The sequence below is a fragment of the Sceloporus occidentalis genome, unplaced genomic scaffold (assembly GCF_023333645.1).
Source record: "Sceloporus occidentalis isolate IW3139 unplaced genomic scaffold, rSceOcc1.0.p SCAF_4, whole genome shotgun sequence".
In the NCBI taxonomy this organism is placed as follows: domain Eukaryota; kingdom Metazoa; phylum Chordata; class Lepidosauria; order Squamata; family Phrynosomatidae; genus Sceloporus; species Sceloporus occidentalis.
The window spans coordinates 145,720,843-145,743,693 of NW_028316984.1; the positions used below are offsets into that span (position 1 = coordinate 145,720,843).

The following is a 22,851-nucleotide window of genomic DNA, read 5'->3' on the forward strand; positions in this document are numbered from 1 at the left end:
AACTTCCTTCTTTCTGTTAATATTAAATATGCAAGCCCTTCTTAGAAACTAGTATAAATTGAGTTGTATTTTCACTTCAAAAAATGCATTATGCTCCAAAATACTGAAAAGGAGACTCATTCATTCTTAGATTGCTCATAACTTTCTGTAATGCTTAGATTATTGTCAGTGTCAGGTTCATTCATGTTGGATTGTAATCTTGTTTGATATTTTTTGTGAATATTTGTTTTCTGCAGGCATATGTTGATCATGTATCTAAATAAGGCTGACTATGTGTTTATTGGATACTCATTCCCCCCCCTCACTCCCTAGTTCACCCATATATTGCTTGGAGGTAGACTCCCATTGTGTGTGAACATAGCCCAGGCACAGTTACTGTATCTGAAGCATATCTCTGTGGTACCACTTTCCCACTGGCCCCAACACTAATGTACTGTAGCCATGCAGTCAAGTTGTGATCTAACAAACGCCTAATAGCAATGTCAACAGCAAAACAATACCACTTTAAACAAGAGAAAAATAGCAACACCCACAACAACCATGGCAACATGTCAGATTTGTGGCAAACAAGGTATTGTACTGTATAGTGATAGTACTACCTTTACTGTAACAAAGTGTGGAAGGAACCAGTCCAGTTGGGACAGTAATGGAACACATTATTAGCGCCACCTGTCTCACAAGTAGTATACACTCCAGTAGTCACAAAGTCATTGCATCACTTTCATCATCAGTGTATGCTACCATTCTGTGGCTAGTACAAATGCAGCTATTGTCACCAAGCAGTGGTGTTCAGGGTTCCCTACAGATGGGGTTCTAAATGTTCTTGAATTACAAACACAGGAAAGCAGGTGCACAGAACCACACAAGGAATGAAGTACAGAGCTGTCTGTTAACAATATGCCACCAGATCTATAAGTCACTTGGTAGAAAGGAGGTATCAAAAAGGATTGGGCTTCCTAGGAAAAGGATTCAGGACCACTTGGAGAATTTTGGTTGCAGGGAGAAGAATAAACTTAGTAAGGAAGAAAAAGCCAATTGGATGTTCCACAGTGGAAAATACAGCAAGCTCAGCTCCCAGAAGGTCAAGAAGATGGCGTTTCATGTCCTACCATGGGAAATGTTGAAATGACGATCAGAAGTAAAAGTCCCCTTTGGCTGTCTATGCAGCCAGTAATCTCAGAAGGAGGAAAAAGACTACTAGAACCCAGGCTTCCCGTTCTTAGCACAATCCCCTTATCAAACATCACAGGCAGCCGTGGGAGAAATCTAGCTGGGCCTTTGTAATCCCCTCATAAACTGGGGGAATGGGTGTTGGGAACTGTAGTCCAATACAGTCTGGAGAGCCATAAACTCCCCAGCCCTGCTGTAAACCAGTTCATTTATCATATGTGTATGGCTGGGCTTCTTGGTCATTCTACTACTAAATAACTCCAGCTTTCCTCTCAGTTTTGCAGCTGGGGCCAGGTTCAATATGCAGCTGCTATTGCAATCTCTGTCTGCCTCTGCAACTTCAGAAATGAAAGGGACTGGTAGGTCATCGCAGTCATCCATTGGTAGTACTGGTGCAGTAAAACAAGCAGATATGTGGAAGGTTGGAGACACTAGTGTCATAAGCATTCAGAAAAAGTTATGATTGGACCAATAGCTCTGCTTAACTAGCTCTCCAGAAATATATGGACCATGTTGTTTTTCACTATGTACAATCCCATTCATCATCCATTTCTGTGTTTGTTTGGGTTATTGATGGTGTTTGCTGATAATTGGCTCAGCAGGTGTTACTGAGGGACGCAGTGGCCCAGCTGTTAAGACCGACTTTGACAACCACAAGGCCAGCAGTTCAAAACCAAAGCACCACATGACAGAGTGAGCTCCTATCACTTATCCCAGCTTTTGCCAACCTAGCAGTTTGAAACCATGTAAAAGTGCAAGTAGATAAATAGGTACTACTTTGGTGGAAAGGTAACAGCATTCCTTGTGCCTCAGTGTTTAGTCATGCTGGCCACATGGCCACAGAGTCGTCTTTGACAATGCTGGCTCCCTTGATGTAGTAACAGAGATGAGTATCATCCCCTATACTGTAGTTGGACACAACTAGACCAAGTGATTCCCAAACTTTGGCCCTCCATATGTTTTGGACTTCAGCTCCCAGAAGCGTCAGCCAGTTTGGCCAACAGTCAGGAATTCTGGGCAATGAAGTCCAAAACATGTGCAGGACCAAAATCTAGGAACCACTGGAACAGAGAGTCAAGTAAAAAGAGAAACCTTTACTTACATTTAGGTGTTATTGGTTACTCCAATTCAGATACACAAATACATTGTTTTCCATTCCAATGTTAATCAGGGATTGTAAGTTGTGTTGACCTATCCCTCTGCCTTTGCTGGTGCTTCAGTAGTCAGAGTTGAATAGGATGAATTCTGTTGGGGCTCAATATTAGTAATAATCCAGTAATAATAATAACTAAAATAATAACAACAGCACTTTATTTTTACCTTGCCTCTCCTTTCAGGATGGAGGTGGCTTACAATAAAACAATAATAACAGTAATAATTTATCTGCTTCTCCACATAGGTCAAGACAGAGCGTAGGAACATTAAAATACAACACATAACATCAGTTAAAATATAACATTAGTTTAAAATAGCAATAGTAAGAGCAAGTACATTTCTATACTGTTTATCAGTGAACTTAAGCACTCCCTAAGCAGTAAGCTAATTGCCGCCAACAAGCTGGATACTCATTTTAGTGGCCTTGGAAGGATGCCAGGCTGAGCTGACTCTGAGCCCCTGGCTGGTAGTGAATTCACAAGCTTGTGGTTTATGAGTGAGTGGCTGCAGTACAGGAATTTAACCACTGCTCCACCAGGGCTCTTTTTTAAAAAGAATGTATAAAACCAAACTGCTGAGTCCATAGTTTAAAATTCATAATTTAAAATCACCTGAATAGGCCTGCTGGAAGAGACTGTTCTTTAATGCTATTTTAAATTCAAAGTGTTCTTCTGTTGAATCTCTTCCAACATGTTGTTCCACAGTCTGGGGCAGCTGAAGAAAAAGTCATTTGGGTGACAGTTGCCAACTTAGTCCTGGCTGGTTGAAGTCAATGTCCCCCAGAGCAAATTAGTGTATGGAGCAGACTATTTCGGAGGATGCTATCCCATAGGTAACCTGGCTCCAAACCATCTAGGGCTTTAGAGGAGTAATCAACACTTTGTACCTTGCTTGGAAATTAATTGGCAGCTAGTGGAGTGATTTTAATATTGGTGTAATACGATTACTGAGAGCCAGCATGGTGTAGTGGTTTGAGCATTGGGCTATGACTCTGGAGAGCAGGGTTTGACTCCCCGCTTGGCCATAGAAACCCACTGAGTGACCTTAGGCAAGTCACACACTCTCAGCCTCAGGGGATGGCAATGTCAAACCCTCTCTGAAGAAACTTGCCAATAAAACTCCATGATAACTTTGCCTAAAGGTCACGATAACTCTACTTGAAGGCACACTACAACAACCAGTATGATCACTTGTGAATGTATCAATAACCATTCTGGCTGCCTTGTATTGAACTAATGAAGTTTCTGAGTACAGAGTTAGCCCAATGTAGAGTGCATCACAGAAGTCCAGCCTTGAGGTTTCCAGTACATGTACTGCCATCTCTAGGTCTTCCAGCTCTAGGAAGGGGCACAGCTGGCTTAACAGCCATAAGCTGATAGTAAGCACTCCTTTTCATCACATCTACCTGAACTTGCATTTGGAATGATGGATCCAAAAGCACGGTCAGGCTGTGAACCACAGTCTTTCAGAAGGAGTGTAACCCTATCTAGGACTGGTTGATACACCTCCAACCTATGATTCAAATCCTTGGTAAGCAACTCCCATCTTGTCTGTATTCAACTTCAGATTGTTTTTCCTCATCCAGCCCATTGCACCTCCAGGCATTCATTCAGAGAAAACACACTACCCTTAGCTAAGACTGTTTTTGAAAGCATAGAGAAATATATTTGGGTGTTATGTTATTGAATGCCTTTGAGAGGTGAAAAGCACCAGCAAGGACACACTTCCCCATCAGTGCTCAAGTGAAGATCATTTACTAAGGCAACCATAGAGGCCTCAACTCCACTGCCTGCTCTGAAGCCAGTTTAAAATGGGTCTACAGGTAAGGGGAAGTGGGTGAGGGGGTGGGGTGGCCATAGTCCATAAGAACAACATTACCTTGACCAGGATACCTCTCTGACAATTAAACCACATTGACACTATGTACCTTTGCCTGAAGGCAAGGGATAGTCTAGGGATTCTGTTGGTATACTGACCACCCGTTGCCTAACAGACTCCCTAGCCAAGCTGACCCAACTAGTCTCAGAGCTGGTGTTCGAAACTCTCAGGCTTCATGTTTTGGGAGATTTCAACATCCCCCTTGAGTCCATTTTTTGAGATCTTACAGGGGCAGTTCGGGAGTTCATGTGGGCCATGACAAACATGGGCCTATCCCAGATTGTCTCTGGGCCTATGCATTGTGCTGGTCATACCATCGATGCGGTCTTTTGTTTGGATCAGGAAAATCCGTGGGCGGAGGTCATCTGTACCTCCCCTTTGTCATGGATGGATCATTTCCTGGTTAAGGTTGGACTAAAGGCCACCATTCATAACCCCCCCGGGGGGGGTAGACCTATTAGAATGGTCCTCCCTCGAAGGCTAATGGAACCCAAAAAGTTCCAGGAAGCCCTGGAGGGTGCTATGGCTGGTAACGTTGGTGAATCTGTCGAAGCCTTGGTGTCCACCTGGAACAACGATCTCACAAAGGCTATCGACACAATCGCTCCCAAGCGTCCTTTTCAGCCTGCTTCGAATAGAAATCCTTGGTATACTGAAGATCTTAGAAGGATGAAGTGGGCTGTACAATGACTAGAGCGCTGCTGGTGAAAGACTCGATCCCTATCAGACAAGACATGTCATAGGACTTCACTTAAAGCCTATCGAGTGGCAATAAATACAACAAAGAAATCTTTCTTTTCTGCATCTATTGCGTCTGCAAAGTCTCATCCGTCAGAGCTTTTCAAGGTGGTTAGGAAGTTAACTCAGACTCCTTCCACCTTGAATCCGTTATTACAACCCACTGAGGCCTGCTGTGATATTTTCAACGACTACTTTGCAGATAAAATCTCTCGGATAAGGGCCAACTTAGACACCGGCCTTAACACAGAAACATCTAGAGAGGTGTCCAGCGACTCTGTTAATGAGTTTAATTTGGATCAGTTTCAGTCTTCGAGTACTGGTGACGTAGACAAGCTGCTTGCGAAGGTCAAAAAGACCACCTGCCCTTGATCCCTGCCCTTCATGGCTGGTCATCCAGGGAGGGGAGGCAACTATGAGTTTGTTAAGATCTATAATTAATGCCTCCCTCAGGGAAGGCAGCTTTCCAGCCAGTTTAAAACTGGCTGTGGTTAAACCTATTCTGAAAAAACCTTCCCTTGATCTCCTGAAGAAATCTAACTATCGGCCGGTATCTCTTCTACCGTTTTTGGGCAAGGTGATCAAGAGGGCAGTTGCCAACCAACTCCAAGCAGTCTTGGATGACACCGACTACCTTGATCCATTTCAAAACTGGCATCAGGTCAGGATACGGAGTCGAGACCGCCATGGTTGCCTTAGTCGATGATCTCTGTCTGTGCATTGACAGGGGAGGTGTGGCACTGTTGGTGCTCTTGGACCTCTCAGTGGCCTTCAATACCCTAGACCATGGTATCCTTCTGGAATGCCTGAGAGAGTTAGGAATTGGGAGCACTGCTTTGCAGTGGTTCCGGTCCTATGTCTTGGGTAGGTTCCAGATGGTGTCACTAGGTGACAGTTGTTCGGCCAAGAGGGAGCTCAAATTGGGTGTCCCTCAAGGCACAATACTGACTCCAATGCTATTTAACATTTACATGAAGCCGCTGGGTGAGATCATCCGGAGACATGGGGCGGGGTGTTATCAGTACGCGACACCCAAATTTGCTTCTCCATGTCTCGGATTGCTTCGGTGACCAAGGATGGCATCTCCCTTCTGAATGACTGTGTGAGGTCAATAATGGATTGGATGATAGAAAATAGACTTAAACTGAATCCAAATAAAATGGAGGTACTCGCTATAGGCAATCCTAATCTGGTAATGGTGATAAGCTCTCCAGTTCTGGATGGGGTCACACTTCCCCTAAAGGACTGTGTCCGTAGCTTGGGGGTGCTCCTGGACTCGTCGCTTCAGCTGTCATCTCAGGTGGATGCGACAGCCAAGAGTGCTTGCTATCACCTTTGGCTGATACACCAGTTACAACCCTTCCTGGAACGGGAAAACCTAGAAACGGTTGTACATTCACTGGCAACCTCTTGTCTCAATTTCTGCAACCCTCATGCCTCATTCAGAAGCTGCAACTGGTCCAAAATATGGTAGCCAGATTGGTTACAGGGAGTTCTAAATGTGATCCTATTACACCTATCTTAAAATCCCTACACTGGCTGCCTATTAGCTTCCGGGCACAGTATAATGTGTTGGTCATTACCTGTAAAGCCCTACATGGCTTGGGTCCAGCTTACCTGAGGGAACGCCTCCTCCCATACAGTCCTTCCCTCACTCTCAGGTCCTCTGGGAAGAATCTCTTGCAGTCTAAGAAAACCAGACTGGTAACAACTTCCCAGAGGATGTTTTCTGTTGCCACTCCAAAAATCTGGAATGACCTGCCAGAAGAGATCCGCCACATAACATCTTTGGAGGCCTTTAAGAAGGCAATAAAAATGGATCTCTTCCAGCAGGCCTCCCCAAACTGACCTCCTTGGAATGTTCACTCCCCAGTTGCATAGCTGTTCCCACCAGACTGTGATTGTGATTGATTTTATTGACTACTTTATTGGTAACATTTTATTGGGAATTGTTGTTTTTAATGCTATTTTAAGGTGGGAGGGAGATACGGAATTGGATTTGCTATGTTTTTATTTGTGGCTTGTTGTGTAGTATTTTTTATTGTTCTTATGTTTGTTGTTACCTGCCTCGATCCAATACAGGGAGAGGCGGGATACAAATTATTATTGTTATTGTTATTATTATTATTATCTACATAACTTGCATCATCCAAGATTGCCTGGAGTTGGGAAACAACTGCTGTTTTAATCACGTTGTCTAGAAAAGAGAGATTTGACACTGGTCAATAGTTCTGTGAGTCCAGGTGTCTATGGAAGGCTTTAAAAAATGTGGTTGTACTACCACTTTTTAAAAATAAGACGAAAAACTTTTCTTCATGAGAGATGCATTAATAATATCTTGCAAGTTAGATCTAACTGTATTTTGTAGTAGTAGTGAGGACATCCATTGTAGCTACACTCATTCTGCCAGTCGAGTTGAATTGTACAGCAGGGGGGATGTCCATGTCTACTAGCATCTTTTACCAATGGAAACAATTCTTAATGAACAGCAATAAGTCTAAAGTGATGTCTGAAATTAGGACAGATGAATAGGATGACCAGTCTTCTGTTCTAGGAAATCTTCAGTGCCTTTGAAAGTTGAATGGTAAACAGCAGAGCAGATGCTTCAGTTACCTTCATACTTGTATTATGTGCTATGATAGGTTGCATACATTTCATAATTTTCACTTAGTTCTCACGTTATAGAAGACATACTATTTTAACAAGGAACACTCCCAGAAAGGAAGTATTGGACTCATTCAAGTTTTCTACTGGTCATACTATATAATTTGTTTATAGTCGGGAATGTCCATATTTCTGTACCCGATGGTGAGTTAAGAGGAATGCAGAAGAGTAATAATAATGACCAGCAGTTGCACTGATAGTGTTTGCATGTACACATTGGTGAGCAAGCAATTGAAAGAGGCTATCACCATGTAGATCAGGGATGGAGAACCTTGGACTACATGACCCCTCTCCCCTAGGGTTGCCATAAGTGAGGACCTCCAAACCGGGACAAATGTAGGACAAATGCAGGACAACATTTTCAAATGTAGGACACGTTTTAAAAAATGGAGGACACGCAAAAAAATTGAGGCTTTTTTTAGAAATGTTAATATAAATCCATGTTTCTTAGGCATGATCAAAATGGAGGACATTTTGACATTATTCGTAGACAGATCACGGAAATGTACTTCCTTTTCTGGCCACCCCCCTCTCCCCATTCCAAACAGCACATTTGAGCATTGAACATGGCTTTATTTTAACATTGCCTCTTGCATATTTCAGAGGCTTATTCCACAACCAAACCCTTTGGTCAAGGGACTTTGGTTTTTCTTCATTTTGACTTGTTTTGTCTGTATTCCTCCCCACTAAATAAAGGAGACATGAAATGCAGTTAATGGGTACAAGTTGTTCAACAAAAAAGTCTTGTGAGACTCTGTAGGCAAGAGGTGCACCATGTTAAGAACTGCATTAAGCATACTTAGGCTGCTGCCACACTGCTTTCACTCTCATCACTCCATCCTATGGAATCCTGGGATTTGTAGTTTGTTGTGGTGCCAAGGCTGGGCTTTGAAATCTCAGGCATAAGAGAGGCAAAAGGCTTGGGCTGCATCTACACTGGAGAAATAATCTGGTTTGAGACCACTTTAACTGTCTTGCCTGAATGCTATGGAATTCTGGGAATGGTGGTTTGTTCCAGCACCACAGCAGAATGGCAGTTAACCCCTGGAAAGCTCTCTGACCAAGGTGACCAATGCCCTCACCCCAAAATGTAGGGCACCCAAGCAAAAAAAATGTAGGACATGGCCAAAAATAAAAGCTAAAAACACCCATGTAATTATAAATCCATGCTTCTTAGCCATGATCCAAATGGAGAACATGTCCTGGAAAAGGAGGAGGATGCCTGGTCACCTTGTCTCTGGTCCAAAACACACTGCAGAAATAAAACAATGCTGGACTGCAATGCCCAGAGTTCCTCACCAAAGCTGCATCCACACTGAGGAAATAATCCAGTTTGAGAGTGACTTAACTGTCCTGGGTTAGTGCAGGGGAATGCTGGGAATTGTAGTACATTGTGGCCCCAGAGCTATCTCTGACAGGGAGTCCCATAACCCTCCAAACGTAGTTGAACTGCAGTGCCCAGGATTCCTCACCAGGTGCATCCACACTGAGGAAATGGTCCAGTTTGAGACTGCTCAGTGCTGGGGAATCCTGGGAATTGTAGTCTATTGTGGCCTCAGAGCCATGACTGACAGAGAAGTCTCAATGTCTCCCAAACACTAGCATTCCCAGGATTCCCTAGCACTGAGTTAAAGCAGTCTCAAAGTGGGTTATTATTCCTGCAGTGTGTGTGAGAGATATAAAAGCTAGGGACTGGATTCATTTGGAGGATCTCTGTGTCCAAAACACACTGCTTGGACTGCCAGGGCTCAGTGCTATGGAATCCTGGGAATTGTAGTTTATTGTGGCACCAGAGCTCTCTGACAGAGAAGGCCAAATGCCTCACAGACCCCAGAATTCCAGAGCATTGAGCTTTGGCAGTTAAAGGGGTCTCAAAGTGCAGAGGGGGGGGGAGAGAAAAGCCAGGGAGTGTGAATGAGCTCTGAGAGGAGGAGGAGGAGGAGGAGGAGGAGGAGGAGAAGGAGGGAGGGAGCCAAGGGAAGTGGCCAGGACCACCAGAGGAGCCCCTGCTTTTCCTCATCATCGCAGCCTTCTCACTGCTGGCAAGAGGCTCTGCCCCCAGCCAGGCAACGCCTCCATTCAGTCTTTTGTCAAAAGAGCTCTGGTGCCACAAGAAACTACAATTCCCAGAATCCCATAGCACTGAGCCATGGATGTTTAAAAGGGGGGGGGGTCAAACTATTTCTGCAGCCTTTGCTACCCCAAAGCCTTCTATTATTTACCAGCAACTTGCAAGGCAAAATCTCTTCCTTCCAAGCCCTTGAAAACCAACCCAAGTGGAGGGGGGGCTGATTGCTTCTTTCCCATTGGTCAGCTTCCGGAGAAATTTGCATATTACAAGTAAAGGTGTTTAGGGCCTCAAAAACGACCCTGTGATAAAGAATTACAACAATACTGAGTGGTAGACATTTAAAAGATGAGACATTTAGACTCCCAGGGAAACAGGAACGATTGATGGCCTTTTTTTCTTTGCTCACTGTAACCTGAAAGTAATGCCTTTTGCAGGGTATATATACCAAGTGGGCTGGCAATAGCTCTGAGTGGCAGATGTCTTTAAGACCTGCTCTCTAGGCTTAAGTCAGACAGGGAGGTGGAGAGTGGCCCACAGCCATGGGGAGGGCTGGAGCTGCCTCCAGGGCCTTGCTGGGGGGGGGGAGGTCCCGGGGGAGGGGCCAAACCAGGGCGGGACCGTGTGGCCCCGCCCCAAGCCGGGAAAGTCCCGCCCCCAGGCGGGATATGGCAAGCCTACTCTCCCCCAATCATTAAAGTGTGCCTCCAGACATAAACACGTGCTGCTAATTCACCACTGTTCATAGCAATTTCCCTCTGTTTTTTCTCTCTCCTGGCTTTTTTGCTGTCCCAACTGCCATTTCTGTGTTTCCTCCTCAGTTGATGTTCATTGCTGGGGGGGGGGGGGGGCTGGCAAAATTGTCACCACCATTTTTTTGTTGTCATCCAGCCATTTCCTTTTTAAATGAAAATGTGTGAATTGCAGCTTGCTGTATGTTTGGTAGGCATGGATTTGTGCTGTTTTAAAAAATGCTGTTCTGTGCTTGATTGGTGTTGTTGTTGAAGAAAGTATGCATGCATGCATGCATGCATGCATTTGTTGCATCCAATACATGTCTCTAGACTAAAACACCATATACTGTTTGATTTTAGTAATGTCTCAAATAATTTATAATTTAGTTTGAAATTGCTGTGTCCTGGACAGATTTCTATATTTGTAATTAATTTGCCTTGAGAAATATATTTCTGTGTATCTGGAGGGTTCTTTACCTATATTTTGGTCTGTGATGCTTCAGCTCAGAGAATCAGCTGTTGGAAGTATAATTAATTTAGTCTGGGTGGTCACCTGTACACCACCCTCCATGGGTTACACAAGCAGTCTTGGTACAAACAGAAGTGACATGATGTCATTTCTAGTTTTAGGAACTGAGTGAAATACAGACAATTTCCACAGACTTGGAGGAGGCTGGGTGCTTGTGGAGAGCAAGTGGAGTGAAACTATCACACTGTCATCGTCATCATTGTTTTTGGCCATTTTGTTTAGTTGATTTTTTTTAAATTGGCAGGGTTTGAGGGCTTCAAGCACCACAAAACAGGGTGCATTTCCCCCACTCTGATAAAATTATTGAGACAATTTTCACACTTTGCAGGGAGGAGCAATGGTTTGCTCTGCTGGATGTAACAGGACCCTGATTCTTGAGGGGGGGGGAGTTATACATGTTTAGATACTAGTAGTTAAAATGGAATAGTTAAAATCCTCAAAGATAGCTTTTCCTTCAGCAATAATTTGTGCGTGTTTCCCCCCCCACCAGTAGGACTCTTCTTTTTTTTACATAGTGGCTCCCCATACTATGTGACTCCTGAAGCTAGCCTCTTTTCTCATGCATATGAGAGCAGGGAGACAAGTAGCTCTGTTCTATGTCTTACAACATTATTTGTTAGAGTATCTTACCTTGATCCCCCTCATACAAAATTGTAACATCAGGCATTTTGCCATCATCATCTACCCTTCCTCATGTATATTCACCATGAATGGTAGCATCTGAAAATATGTACAGTTTCAACATCTTTTTAAGAGGGGAAAGAGAATTATTAAAGCAATACATAATTTCATCTTTCTGTGGCATGGATGGATGGGTGGGAAACAACTTGAGGATATGTGTAACAGGCATAATTAAATGGCTTAATTAAAAATGCCTTGTTTTTGAACTGCTCATTGCAAAAGTTGAGCTCTGGTTCTGGGTATTTCTCTGGAATTCTGAGATGAAGTACCTGTTATGATTTTTAAAAGGCAAGTGTTAGCAATGGTGCCCTTCTAGTAGTTAGTGTTAGCCTAGTTCATTTGTGTGACAGTTGTCCTTTCACTAAAGTTACTGTTTGTGCACTCTACTTGATCCAACAAAGTGCTGTAACTGCATAGTTTTTTGGGGGGGTTTTGGGCTATGTGGCCATTTTCTAGCAGAGTTTCTTTCTGACGTTTCACCAGCATCTGTGGCTGGCATCTGTGGCTGGCGAAACGTCAGAAAGAAACTCTGCTAGAACATGGCCACATAGCCCGAAAAACCCACAAAAAACTGTGGATGCCGGCCATGAAAGCCTTCGACTTTACATTGCTATAACTGCCTTGTTTTAGATGTGTGAGGTTTGCCTTGTGGTTATGTATCTGTATTCCTGGACTGTAATTGTCTGTAGGCTTGGAATACACCACAGAATTCATTGTCTACAGACAAGCCCAATGATACAAATGCGGCTGTTCAGATTTGTTGGACAGATGGTGAAACCAAACAAGAGGATTTATCATGCTTTAGACAGTTGTTCATACATGGGACATCACGATTTACTATTGGCAATTGAAAGGACACATTTCCTATTTCAGTCTGTAGAGCCTCATTTTCTGACATCAACTGTATTCTTGGCAAGGTACAAAAAAGCTGATACCTGTTTTTTCTAGCTTTGGCATACTGCTTCAGGGGGACATTTCTGATTATGTGGTCAGTGATGAGGTGTCGGTGGGTGTTTCCATCCCCCCACCCCCCGTTCACCATTACAATTTTTGGTACCCTTAATGAGAATGCTCTACTCCAAGTATGGAATCGATATGCTCCAAAGTCCAGTGTTTCAATCACAAAGTGAAATTTATATGCAACTCTGTTCACTGTCTGCTGTAGCAAAGAATACTGCTAGTCTTCAGTGTTTGGGGAGTGGGATGGGAAAGGAACAGATGGGTTTTAAAATGATGATATGCCACCATAGCAATGTGTCATGTATTCTAGCTTTGTGGGTCTCTTTTTTTTTGCACATTTTTTCCTCACCATTACAATTTCAGCAATCTATATGATTCAAATTCCAATATTTTGGTGGGTGAATGGGACAGTGCAAGAGCATCACCACCTTGGCACCACTGCATAAATTCATATGGTTATATTTTATACACTGCTATTTTGTTTATGCTTAGGGAAATAGCAAAATCACTGAGGGTATTAATGAGTTGTTCATTATATAGTCAACCATGTTTAGATCTCAACTGGAAGAGACCTCGAAGGGAAAAGAATCAAATCTCATATTAACTTTAGTTCTGCTGTCTTCTAGGGGTGCAAGATAGTCACACCCTACTTTCCTCCTCTAGGAGATAGAAGGTTGCCTCATAGGCCCCATAATTTCCAGTTAATTGGAAATATATATTTATGTCTTAACCCACAAACCTATAATCAATTAGGTGCCTCATGTAAGGTATAATATTCATAATAAAGAGAGGTGTCTAATATCTACATGGAAGTAAGAACTGGGACTGCTTTCATCTTAAGCATAAGGGTTGAATTGTGTTTGACTTATTCCCTTGGTGGAGGCTCAGCACTCCCTTGCTAAATGCTGTGCCCTGAGGAAGGAAGAATGTTATTTTTAAATGTATACAGTATATACATATAAAATGAAGCATTTTTGATTTTTGCAGTATTCAAACATCATTTGGCTTGTTTCATGTATTTGTGTTGTATGTAGTGCTGGCAACAGTATGCCATTTCTGAGGTACAATTGTAATTTCACAGAGGGATTGTGAGATTTGTACTGTGCTATTTGTAGTAAAATGCATATAGTAAGAGGATGAAAACTGGGAAATTTGCTAGTTTGTATGCTGCACCATCCACAAGTTATGGTGGCTTATCCCATGGCATTGACTCTGTTTGAGGTCTCTATGGCGCTTTAAGGAAAATATTCCCCATTTGTTTGCCATTGACTTGTTTGAGATGTTTTGACATGTTCTAAAACACACATTCTGTTAATGCAATGCAATGGCTAGACCTGTTTGGCTTACATCACATGAACCAAGATTACCCCAGATTACATCTAATTCTCCAGATAGGGAAAGATCGCTAAGGCTGGGTAGGTTTCCTTTGCTATTCATTACTTTTCATTTGAAGAATCCATAATGTTTCCCAGGATATAAGTAAAAAAGCACAGCCCTAAATACCCTAAAAGCACTAGACTCCATCTCATCTTGCATGCCAAGGAAGGTCAGCTCTGTAGTACTTGGATGAGAGACCACCAATAAATACAAGGTGGTGTAGGTTGTGTTTCAGAGGAAGGAATTGACCAAACCATCTCTTTTTCTTGCCAAAGAAAATCCTGTGAAATTAATGGGGTCGCCATAAATTGACAGATGATTTAAAAGTGCACACGTGAGCACACACACAACTTCACAGTTTCAGGTAGATGTTTTTTCTTGGTTGTCTAGCAAGGCCTTAAATACTGTACAATATACTTGTGCTATCCACACTTTGTCATTACTGTTTAGAAGATTTGGCATGGCATTTGTGAAACAATTTGAATGCTTTGGTCAAATAATATTATACGTAGTTACCAGCTATTGATTAGACGTTTACACAAACTTGGAAAAAATTCAGAAGCAAGTATGATATTCTCATGCTCATTGAAATAGAATTTAAGGTGGAAACCGAACAACCTTAACTTTAAAGCACATGAGTTCTAAAAATAGCCTGTTTGGTCTGTTGTTTGGTATTTCTTTATTTCATGCCTTTATTTGTTTTTGAGAGCTTTGGATTGTAAATAAGTTGGATGTTGAAAATATTTCAAATCGCTAGGTATCAGAACAATAGTTTTAGGCTCTTACATCACATATTTATGTACCTAGATACATAACAGAAACTAGGTACCTTGAATTTATTTGTCTGCCAACACTACAATGTGGTATAGAATAACGAACCCTGTTTACGTGCACATTGTCAACAGTATTTGTCTTCTCTCATATAAATGTTTCCTTTCTTCCTCTCACCAGCCTTATCAACAGAGGCCATTTCAAAAACTGCTTCTAAATCCATGTTAAGAGTGAACCTTGTCTAGCATGATGAAGAGTAGAACAAATTCACAGGAGGAGAATACATTGAGATAATGAGGGCACAGTTCTGCACAGTGGCCTGCCTAGGCCAGCTTCATATGAAATGTGATACCAGAATGCCATCCCCCCAAAACACAGTTGGGGTTCTTTGATTTCTTTACTTTAAAAATTGATGCAATGATTGCTTTCTTTTCTTTTTTGAAACAGCTGTGCGTTAGAAGACATCTTTGCATGAGGAGAGGTTTGTTCTATGGCCTCAGAGCTGGGTGCAGGAGAGGATGGCAACTGCACAGAGCTGGCAACGCCCCTCTATCTGCGATATCTGGAGAAAGCTCTTCGATTGGATAATTTTTTACGACAGACATCTGCAGTATTCAACAGGAGCGTATCCAGGTATCGAAGCCTTTCCTTAGTTTGACTTGGGGACACTGAAAAAAGATTTGCTGCTTTCATGTTAAGTCTGTGAGATGGAAAGAACAATGGTTTTGATTCTGATTTTATTTCCATGAAATAATCTGAGGCCTGAAACAAATGGGCCAAAAGGAGTGGCTTCTGGCCACTTAGAAGGCATGGTGTGCAGATGATACATGCCTCCGAAGCAGCTGGAAGCCTCTCTGAAGCCACCTAAGGCAGCCTGAAGCTACTGGCAAAAGAAATGACAAAAAATTACCTTGCCAGCAGCTTGTTTGGGAGCACAGCGGTAGCCCGCTTTCAGAGCAGGCCATCCGATTGCCATGGCCCCAGGCTGATCACAGCTGATCACAGTCTCCGGCCTGCTTCATCCCAAAATTCCTGAAACGGGTTTTCTGTCTCAGTCTTCCAGTTGTAGCTTTCACATGCATCTCCTGAAAATTTGTTTTTACGGATTTAAAGATCACCGGGAATTGCATGCTATACATTATGGTGCACTGGGAGTTGCAGATCAATTAGCCACCTAACAACTTCAGGTTTTAATTAGCAGAAGTGAGACAGAGGGTTCCTATGCACAATTGCTGATTCTAAAATCCATTCATTTTTCTATTGTTGTCATATCTACTTTGGACCTTAAACAACAAGGATTTTGAATGTTATGTGGGAGTGAGGTCAAAATCCAGTCTTATTTTGACATTGAATTTCTTTCTCCATCCCTCTCCCCTGCAGTCATTTGAAAACTAACTCTGGAAGATTTCTCAGACCTCCTGAGCAAATGGTTAGGGCTCATGGGGAATCTGAAGTAGGAAGTGGAGACTGCACTTTGCTGATTCTAACTGAAGTCTAGTGTGGATACTGCTCTTATTTTTGACACTTGATCAAAACTGTGACTGTTCTTCGCCTTTGAATGGTTTTGAGATTTAACTTTCTTGAAATCTTGGCTACATGAGATAAAACTGTTTCCTGGGCTGGAGGGGGGAGAGTGAACTGTTTGCAAAACTTAAATTTCCTTTGCTATGTTAAAAACACAATAATGGCATTTTGAAACAGCAAAGTCTTGAGGCACCTTAATGACTTACACAAGTACTACATATCCAGAGGTAGCTGTGTTGGCCATATAGCAAAATTTTATTTATATTCTGGCTTTCCCCCGATAGAGAGACTTGAGGTGGATAACAACAAATTTAAAATAGTACTAGCTGAAAACAATACAGAAGCATTAAAATGTAGATATAAAGCCTGAAAAACAATTAAATAATTTTAAAAAGTTAAAATCATTACATATTAAATAATAATAATAAAATTTTATTTATGTTTCCCTGCCTCTCCCAGTGGATCGAAGCTGGGTTACAGACTAAATAAAAGCACAAAGTGTTTACATCAAAATTCAATTACAAACAGCTAAAAACAATAAAATATCCAACATCAGACAATAACAATAGCATCAACAAGCAAGGCAGGGATAATACACAAACAGGGGCATGTCATTCATATCGGGGGGGGGGGTATTCATATCAGGTGGGGTATGCTCGGCTAAAGAGCTCGGTTTTAACCGCTTTTCTAAATGTCTCTTAACGAGGCATTAAAATGTATTAAAAACTATGCAGACCTTAAAATCTGACATTGCACAGCAGTTAAAAGCCCAATTCTTGTCAGTTTGAAAAAACCTAATGGCACAGGAATGCTTTTACCTGCTGCCAAACGGAATTAGGAGGAAAGGTGTATTAGAGCTCGGTATCATGAGCATACTAATGATACTTGTCTCCGAAACTCTGGACACCTCTTTCATCAGTTACATATACCGGTAGATGTTAAATAGCATAGGGCACAAGACTGAACTTCGATGGGCCTTGCAGGCCAGTGGCTGAGGAGTCTAACATACATCCCTCAGTATCTCCCTCTGAGAGCACCCCTTCAAGAAAGAGCAGAGTCACTGTAGAACAATACCTTCAAACCCCATCCCAGACAGGAGACTCAAAAGGATACCATGATTGGCGGTATCGAAAGCTGCTAAGAAATTCAGTAGATCCAACAGGGACAGACTCCCTCTATCCAGTTCCCTGCATAGGTCATCCATCAAGGCAACCAAAGCTGTTTCAGTCCCATAACCAGGTCTGAAACCAGACCGACATGGATCTAGATAATCTGTCTCATCCATGATTGAGAAGCCACCACATGCTCCAGTACCTTGCCCAAAAGTAGAAGGTTTGAGACTGGCCTATAGTTACCTAGTATAATAGGATATAGGGAAGTTTTTTTCAGAAGAGATTTTACCACAGCCTCCTTCAGGCATGTGGGGACCCCGGCTTGTTGTAAAGAGGCATTAATCACTTCCCTTTACCACACCGCAAGTCTTCCTCTGGCCTGTTTAGTTAGCCAGGAAGAGCAAGGGTCTAGTACACATATGGTGTATCTCACCTCTTCTAGGATTCTGTCCTCAGGCTGCACAGTTTGAAAAGGCTATATCTACTGGAACTCTATCAAGTATGGTGTCTTAAGTACAATTACAGTCAGCATCCTTATCCATGGATATTTTACCCACAGATTCAAGTATCCATGGCTTGAAAATATTCCAAAAAAATTATAAATGACAAATAGCAAACTTTGATTTTTCCATTTTAAATAAGGGACATCCTTTTGCTGTGCCATTGTATTTAATGGGACCTGATCATCCACAGATTTTGTTATCCATGGAGGGCCCTGGAACCAAACCCCAGCAGATACCAAGGGCCAACTGTACATCCAAAATCTACAAAAAATGATACCTTTTTAGGCTGACCAAAATGCATAAAATATACATTGCAAGCTTTTTAAAATTCCACTGGCTTCTTCATCAGGCAAACATGTTCAAAATCATACTGGAGAAATAAATATACTGTATGATGATGTTAGAGTCATTGGCCTACATTTTGTAAATATGTTGTTGTTCACAGTTGTGGTGGTATGGAGCAGTGATGTAGCCAAAGGGGGTTGGTGATGGTGGTCCGTGGGGTCTTGACCCCCCCTTCCGTTAATTAATATTAAAACTTATATCAACTAAACCTAATCTAATCGCAAAATATATGTTTTAAATGTAAAAATACTCCCAAAAATTGTGTTTATTACTTTAATATCCTGATGTATTTGCAACGTGTTTACCCCCCATCCCCCCCAAAATGGTGGCACTTAGTCTGGATCCCCCCCCTTCCCAAAATCCTGACTACATCCCTGTATGGAGGGATATTCATGTTGGTAAAAAACCTCTTTTAATATCCAGGTTTCCTCTGTCCTTGCAAGGCTACCAGCCATCTCTGTTAGGCAGAGAACATTAAATTTCTCAAGAAGCCTCTTACGCTGTTGCATTTGGAAAAAAATTAGATGCTATTTAGATAAAACGTGACAAATGCAGTCCCAGGTGGTTGTTGTTTTTTCTAAAGTTTAACCTTTGTTAGAGGTAGAAACTTCAAAGATTAAGGTCCGAGTTCCTTGGCTCCCTCTTTAGGATTCCCCTGTTGTGGCTAAAATGTAGTATCTACATATCCAGGAGAGGCTACTGCAAAGCACAATAACATTCAAAATCCACAAAACAGCAATACTACTACAGTACTACAGTCTGCTTCATCAGATTCATGAAGTGTTATTGTAGTTGACAGATTAGTGTGCGTATCTCGAGACACACACACACACGGATAGGTGGGTATGACTTCCTGCATCTCATGTGAGCTGTTTATTAAAAAGGTATATAATACAGCGCGCCCGCACCATACGCGGGCGCGCCATACGTGGCTTGAACATGCGTGCTCAAGCTGCAGGGCGGAAGGGGCGGTGCGTCCCATTCAATTGAATGGGTGCGCGCGCCTGTTGCGCCCCATGCGCCGCCGCGCCGCCGTGCACAAGCCCCATTGTTTCCAATGGGGCTTGAGCATAGGCGGAATTCGCCTTACGCGGCGGGATCCGGAACGGATCCCCGCGTAAGGCGAGGGCCCACTGTAATATCTATCAAGATTTAAAGTGCCAGGAGATTGTTATTGTTTTTCCTGCCACAGACTATCACAGACTACCATGGAAATTATATCACCAGACTACCCCTGGAAATTATATTTCTTCTTCGTGGTCTCTGCGAATCATACAAATGGGTTTTACTGCGCCTGCGCAGTGCTGTTCGGAATCGTCTAGAATCACTGGGCAAAGTACACGCACGGCTGTTGTTTTCTATCTATTTATTCCTTTTCTGCTGCTGCAGTTATATATTTTTAACTATGTTGTAGTGATGAAAGTGAAGATGGATTGGATGACAATCCTCTGCTTCCTCAGCCTGGGGGTCCCTTGATGCAGGTTAAAGAAGAACCTACAAGTTCCCTGCTTGGGGAAGGTTCTGGAGCAGGAGGAAGTTCTGGAATATTAAACACACATTCTCTAAATGGAGTGTTACAATCTGGTAAGTGTACTTCAGAATGAGTGTTAATTTGCTTTTGATAATAGTAGGTAGAGTAATCCAGTCATGCAGATAACCATATATTTGAATCATCAGGCAATTTCTAGTTTGTTACTAGTGTCCCAAATGTACAATTCAAGCTATCCATTTTCAGATGCATGCAAGCTGGCAACTGTTGTTATCAGTGAATAGTTTTTCTGTATATTGGGCTGGGATAAATATTTTCTTTGTATAAAATACCTTTAAATTATTTGCATAATTCAAAATTTTCCTCTTTGTGTGTTCTTTAAACAGAGCCAAAAACAGAAAAGGGGAGCTTATATAACTTTTCCAAATTGAAGAAAAGCAGAAAATGGCTAAAAGTAAGGTTTTTATTATTCTGAAATCTAGATCTGTTCATAGTTATGATTCTGTTGCATTGTTACAGTTGTTACAGTTACAGTTCATAGAAATATGAATGCTTTCTAAAAAATAGTTGTTGTTTTTTTCAAAACACCTCCCAAGATATTTTACAGCCTCTTATACAAAATCGTGGAGTCTCGTGACAATCAGTCTTGTTACGTGCTTTTATTTTCTTCATTAATACTAATCATGTACCCCTATCACATTAAACCTGGAATGGGGAACATTTTTCTTTACTATGAAGAGTCCCCAAAACATGGCAGAAATCCAATCAGGGGCCAAAGCTTTTACTTTAAATCATGGTTCAGTGAAACATTTAATCATACTACTTTCATGTGGTTGTGTACTTAAAGATGGGAGTATATTCATATTTTGAGTTACTCTGAAACAGGGCTGGGTAATATACAGTTCCCTAGATGGATGGTAGTTGCCATCATCCCTAGCCAGCATGATAAATGATGAGAGGTTACGGGAGTTGTTGGACTACGGAACTATACATTTTCCACCCAGCCTGCTAAAATAATGAGAAGAACCAGTAGTCTCTTAAATATGAGAAAATCCTTGCATGGGAATATCAAACTCTTTGCACAGAAAGCAGGTGTAATTGCTGTTGTCGAAGGCTTTCATGGCCGACATCCATATTTTTTTGTAGGTTTTTCAAGCTATGTGGCCATGTTCTAGAAGATTTTCTTCCTGATGTTTTGCCAGCATTTGTGGCTGGCATCTTCAGAGAATGTTTTTCCTGGAAAAAGTTGGGTATATACCGTATATACTGTGTGAGCCTGGGAATGCAGGAGTGATTTGCATGTGCATTGTTGTGTTGCTGATGGCAGGCCACATAGCCCAAAAACCCTACAAAAAACTATGTAATTATTGTTATGGGCCTTCAAGACATCTTGGTTTGTGTGCCTTCATTTTTGTTTATGTGCCTTCAAGGCATTTTTGACTTATGGTGACCCTAAGGTGTACCTATTATGGGGTTTTCTGGTGCCACCCATGTTGCAGGACATAATCTGGACCTGGTTTTCTGTTCAGGGAAGGACAGCAGTGACCTGGGACTGGAGGAACTCTCTGTAGTTCTGTTGTCATGGACTGATCACTACCTGGTAGAGTTTAGACTCACTGGGACTCAGAGTCTCTGCAGGTGGAGGGCGGATTAAGATGGTCCTCCCCAGGAGGCTTATGAATCTGAATGTATTTCTGATGGCTCTTGGGGAGTTTCCTGTTGCCTTGGCAGATGATCCTGTCAAAGCCCTGGCAGATTTCTGAAACAGGGAAATGGCCAGAGCAGTGGACACTATTGCCCCTGAGCACCCCCTCCTGCAGAGTGGAGCCAAACATGCCCCCTCGTTCACTAAGGAGCGGGCAGTGATTAAATGAGTGGGGCGGAGACTAGAGCGACAATAGCAGAAGTCCAGGGTGAGTCTGGACACAGGCTAAGACCCATTAGATGACCTATGGTGGTGCAATGGATGCAGTGAAGAAATTACACTTATTGGCCACCATTTTGTCTGCACAATAATAATAATAATAATAATAATAATAATAATACTTTTTATTTATAGACCGCCATTCCGCAATGATCATAGCGGTGTACAGTACAAAAATGCAATGCAATACAATACAATACAATCTCTCTCCCTCAAGATGGTGGCTGAAGGGAGGTCTTTTCTTCTTCCAGGCAGGCCTGGTGGTGCTAGCCTGCCTCTCTCTTTCTCAAGTTGGTGGCTGAAGGGAGGTCTTTTCTTCTTCCAGGCAGGCCTGGTGGTGCTAGCCTGCCTCTCTCTCCCTCAAGATGGTGGCTGAAGGGAGGTCTTTTCTTCTTCCAGGCAGGCCTGGTGGAGCTAGCCTGCCTCTATCTCCCTCAAGATGGTGGCTGAAGGGAGGTCTTTTCTTCTTCCAGGCAGGCCTGGTGGTGCTAGCCTGCCTCTCTCTCCCTCAAGATGGTGGCTGAAGGGAGGTCTTTTCTTCTTCCAGGCAGGCCTGGTGGTGCTAGCCTGCCTCTCTCTCCCTCAAGATGGAGGATGAAGGGAGGGCTTTTCTTCTTCCAGGCAGGCCTGGTGGAGCTAGCCTGCCTCTCTCTCCCTCAAGATGGTGTCTTCCAGCAGAGCTGTTCCAAGTGGTCAAGGGACTTTTACATTCTGGCCCCCAAGAAGAAAACAACAACCACTTGACAGCATGCTGTGGAGAATTTGCAAGACAATTTGCAGAAAAATTGCTTGGATTCGCTGTGACTTGGATGCTGTAGTTGACACAGGTCCAGTGGATGTAATCTTGGCGCCTGCTTGTCCCATTTTATAGGATAAGTTTGAATCTGTGTAGTCTGATGATGTGGACAGGATCCCTGGAGAAGTGAGGACCACCATGTGCATATTGGATCCTTGCCCTTCCTGGCTCCTCAAAGCTGCTAGTGGGGGACTGGCGAGTGGGTAATGGGAGTGGTGAATGCCTCACTGCAGCAAGGCAAATTTCCATCTTGACTAAAGGAGGCTTTGGGGAGGCCATTACTGAAAAAAAGATGTTCTTGGATCCCATCATCTTGGATAACTATCAGCCAGTCTCTAATATTCCTTTCTTGGGCAAGGTTCTGGAGCGAGTGGTGCCTTTCCAGCTCCAGGGGTTTCTGGATGAAATGAATTATCTCTCCATAGATCCATTT

General features: G+C 42.6%; 1 protein-coding gene across 3 annotated transcripts in view; it reads left to right on the top strand.

Annotated features, from left to right (window-relative positions):
* The window catches only part of INO80 (INO80 complex ATPase subunit), a 107,423-nt gene that overhangs the window by 6,423 nt on the left and 78,149 nt on the right, over positions 1–22,851 (top strand). For 2 of the 3 annotated variants that reach the window (XM_089521919.1, XM_089521920.1), the window contains exons 2-4: positions 15,173–15,358; positions 19,624–19,793; positions 20,085–20,152. In XM_089521919.1, the coding sequence (XP_089378045.1) occupies positions 15,216–15,358; positions 19,624–19,793; positions 20,085–20,152 (381 nt within the window). In that variant the 5' untranslated portion in view covers positions 15,173–15,215. Of the gene's footprint in view, positions 1–15,172; positions 15,359–19,623; positions 19,794–20,084; positions 20,153–22,851 lie in introns of those variants that run through there. The other variant, XM_089521921.1, reaches the window with a different exon arrangement.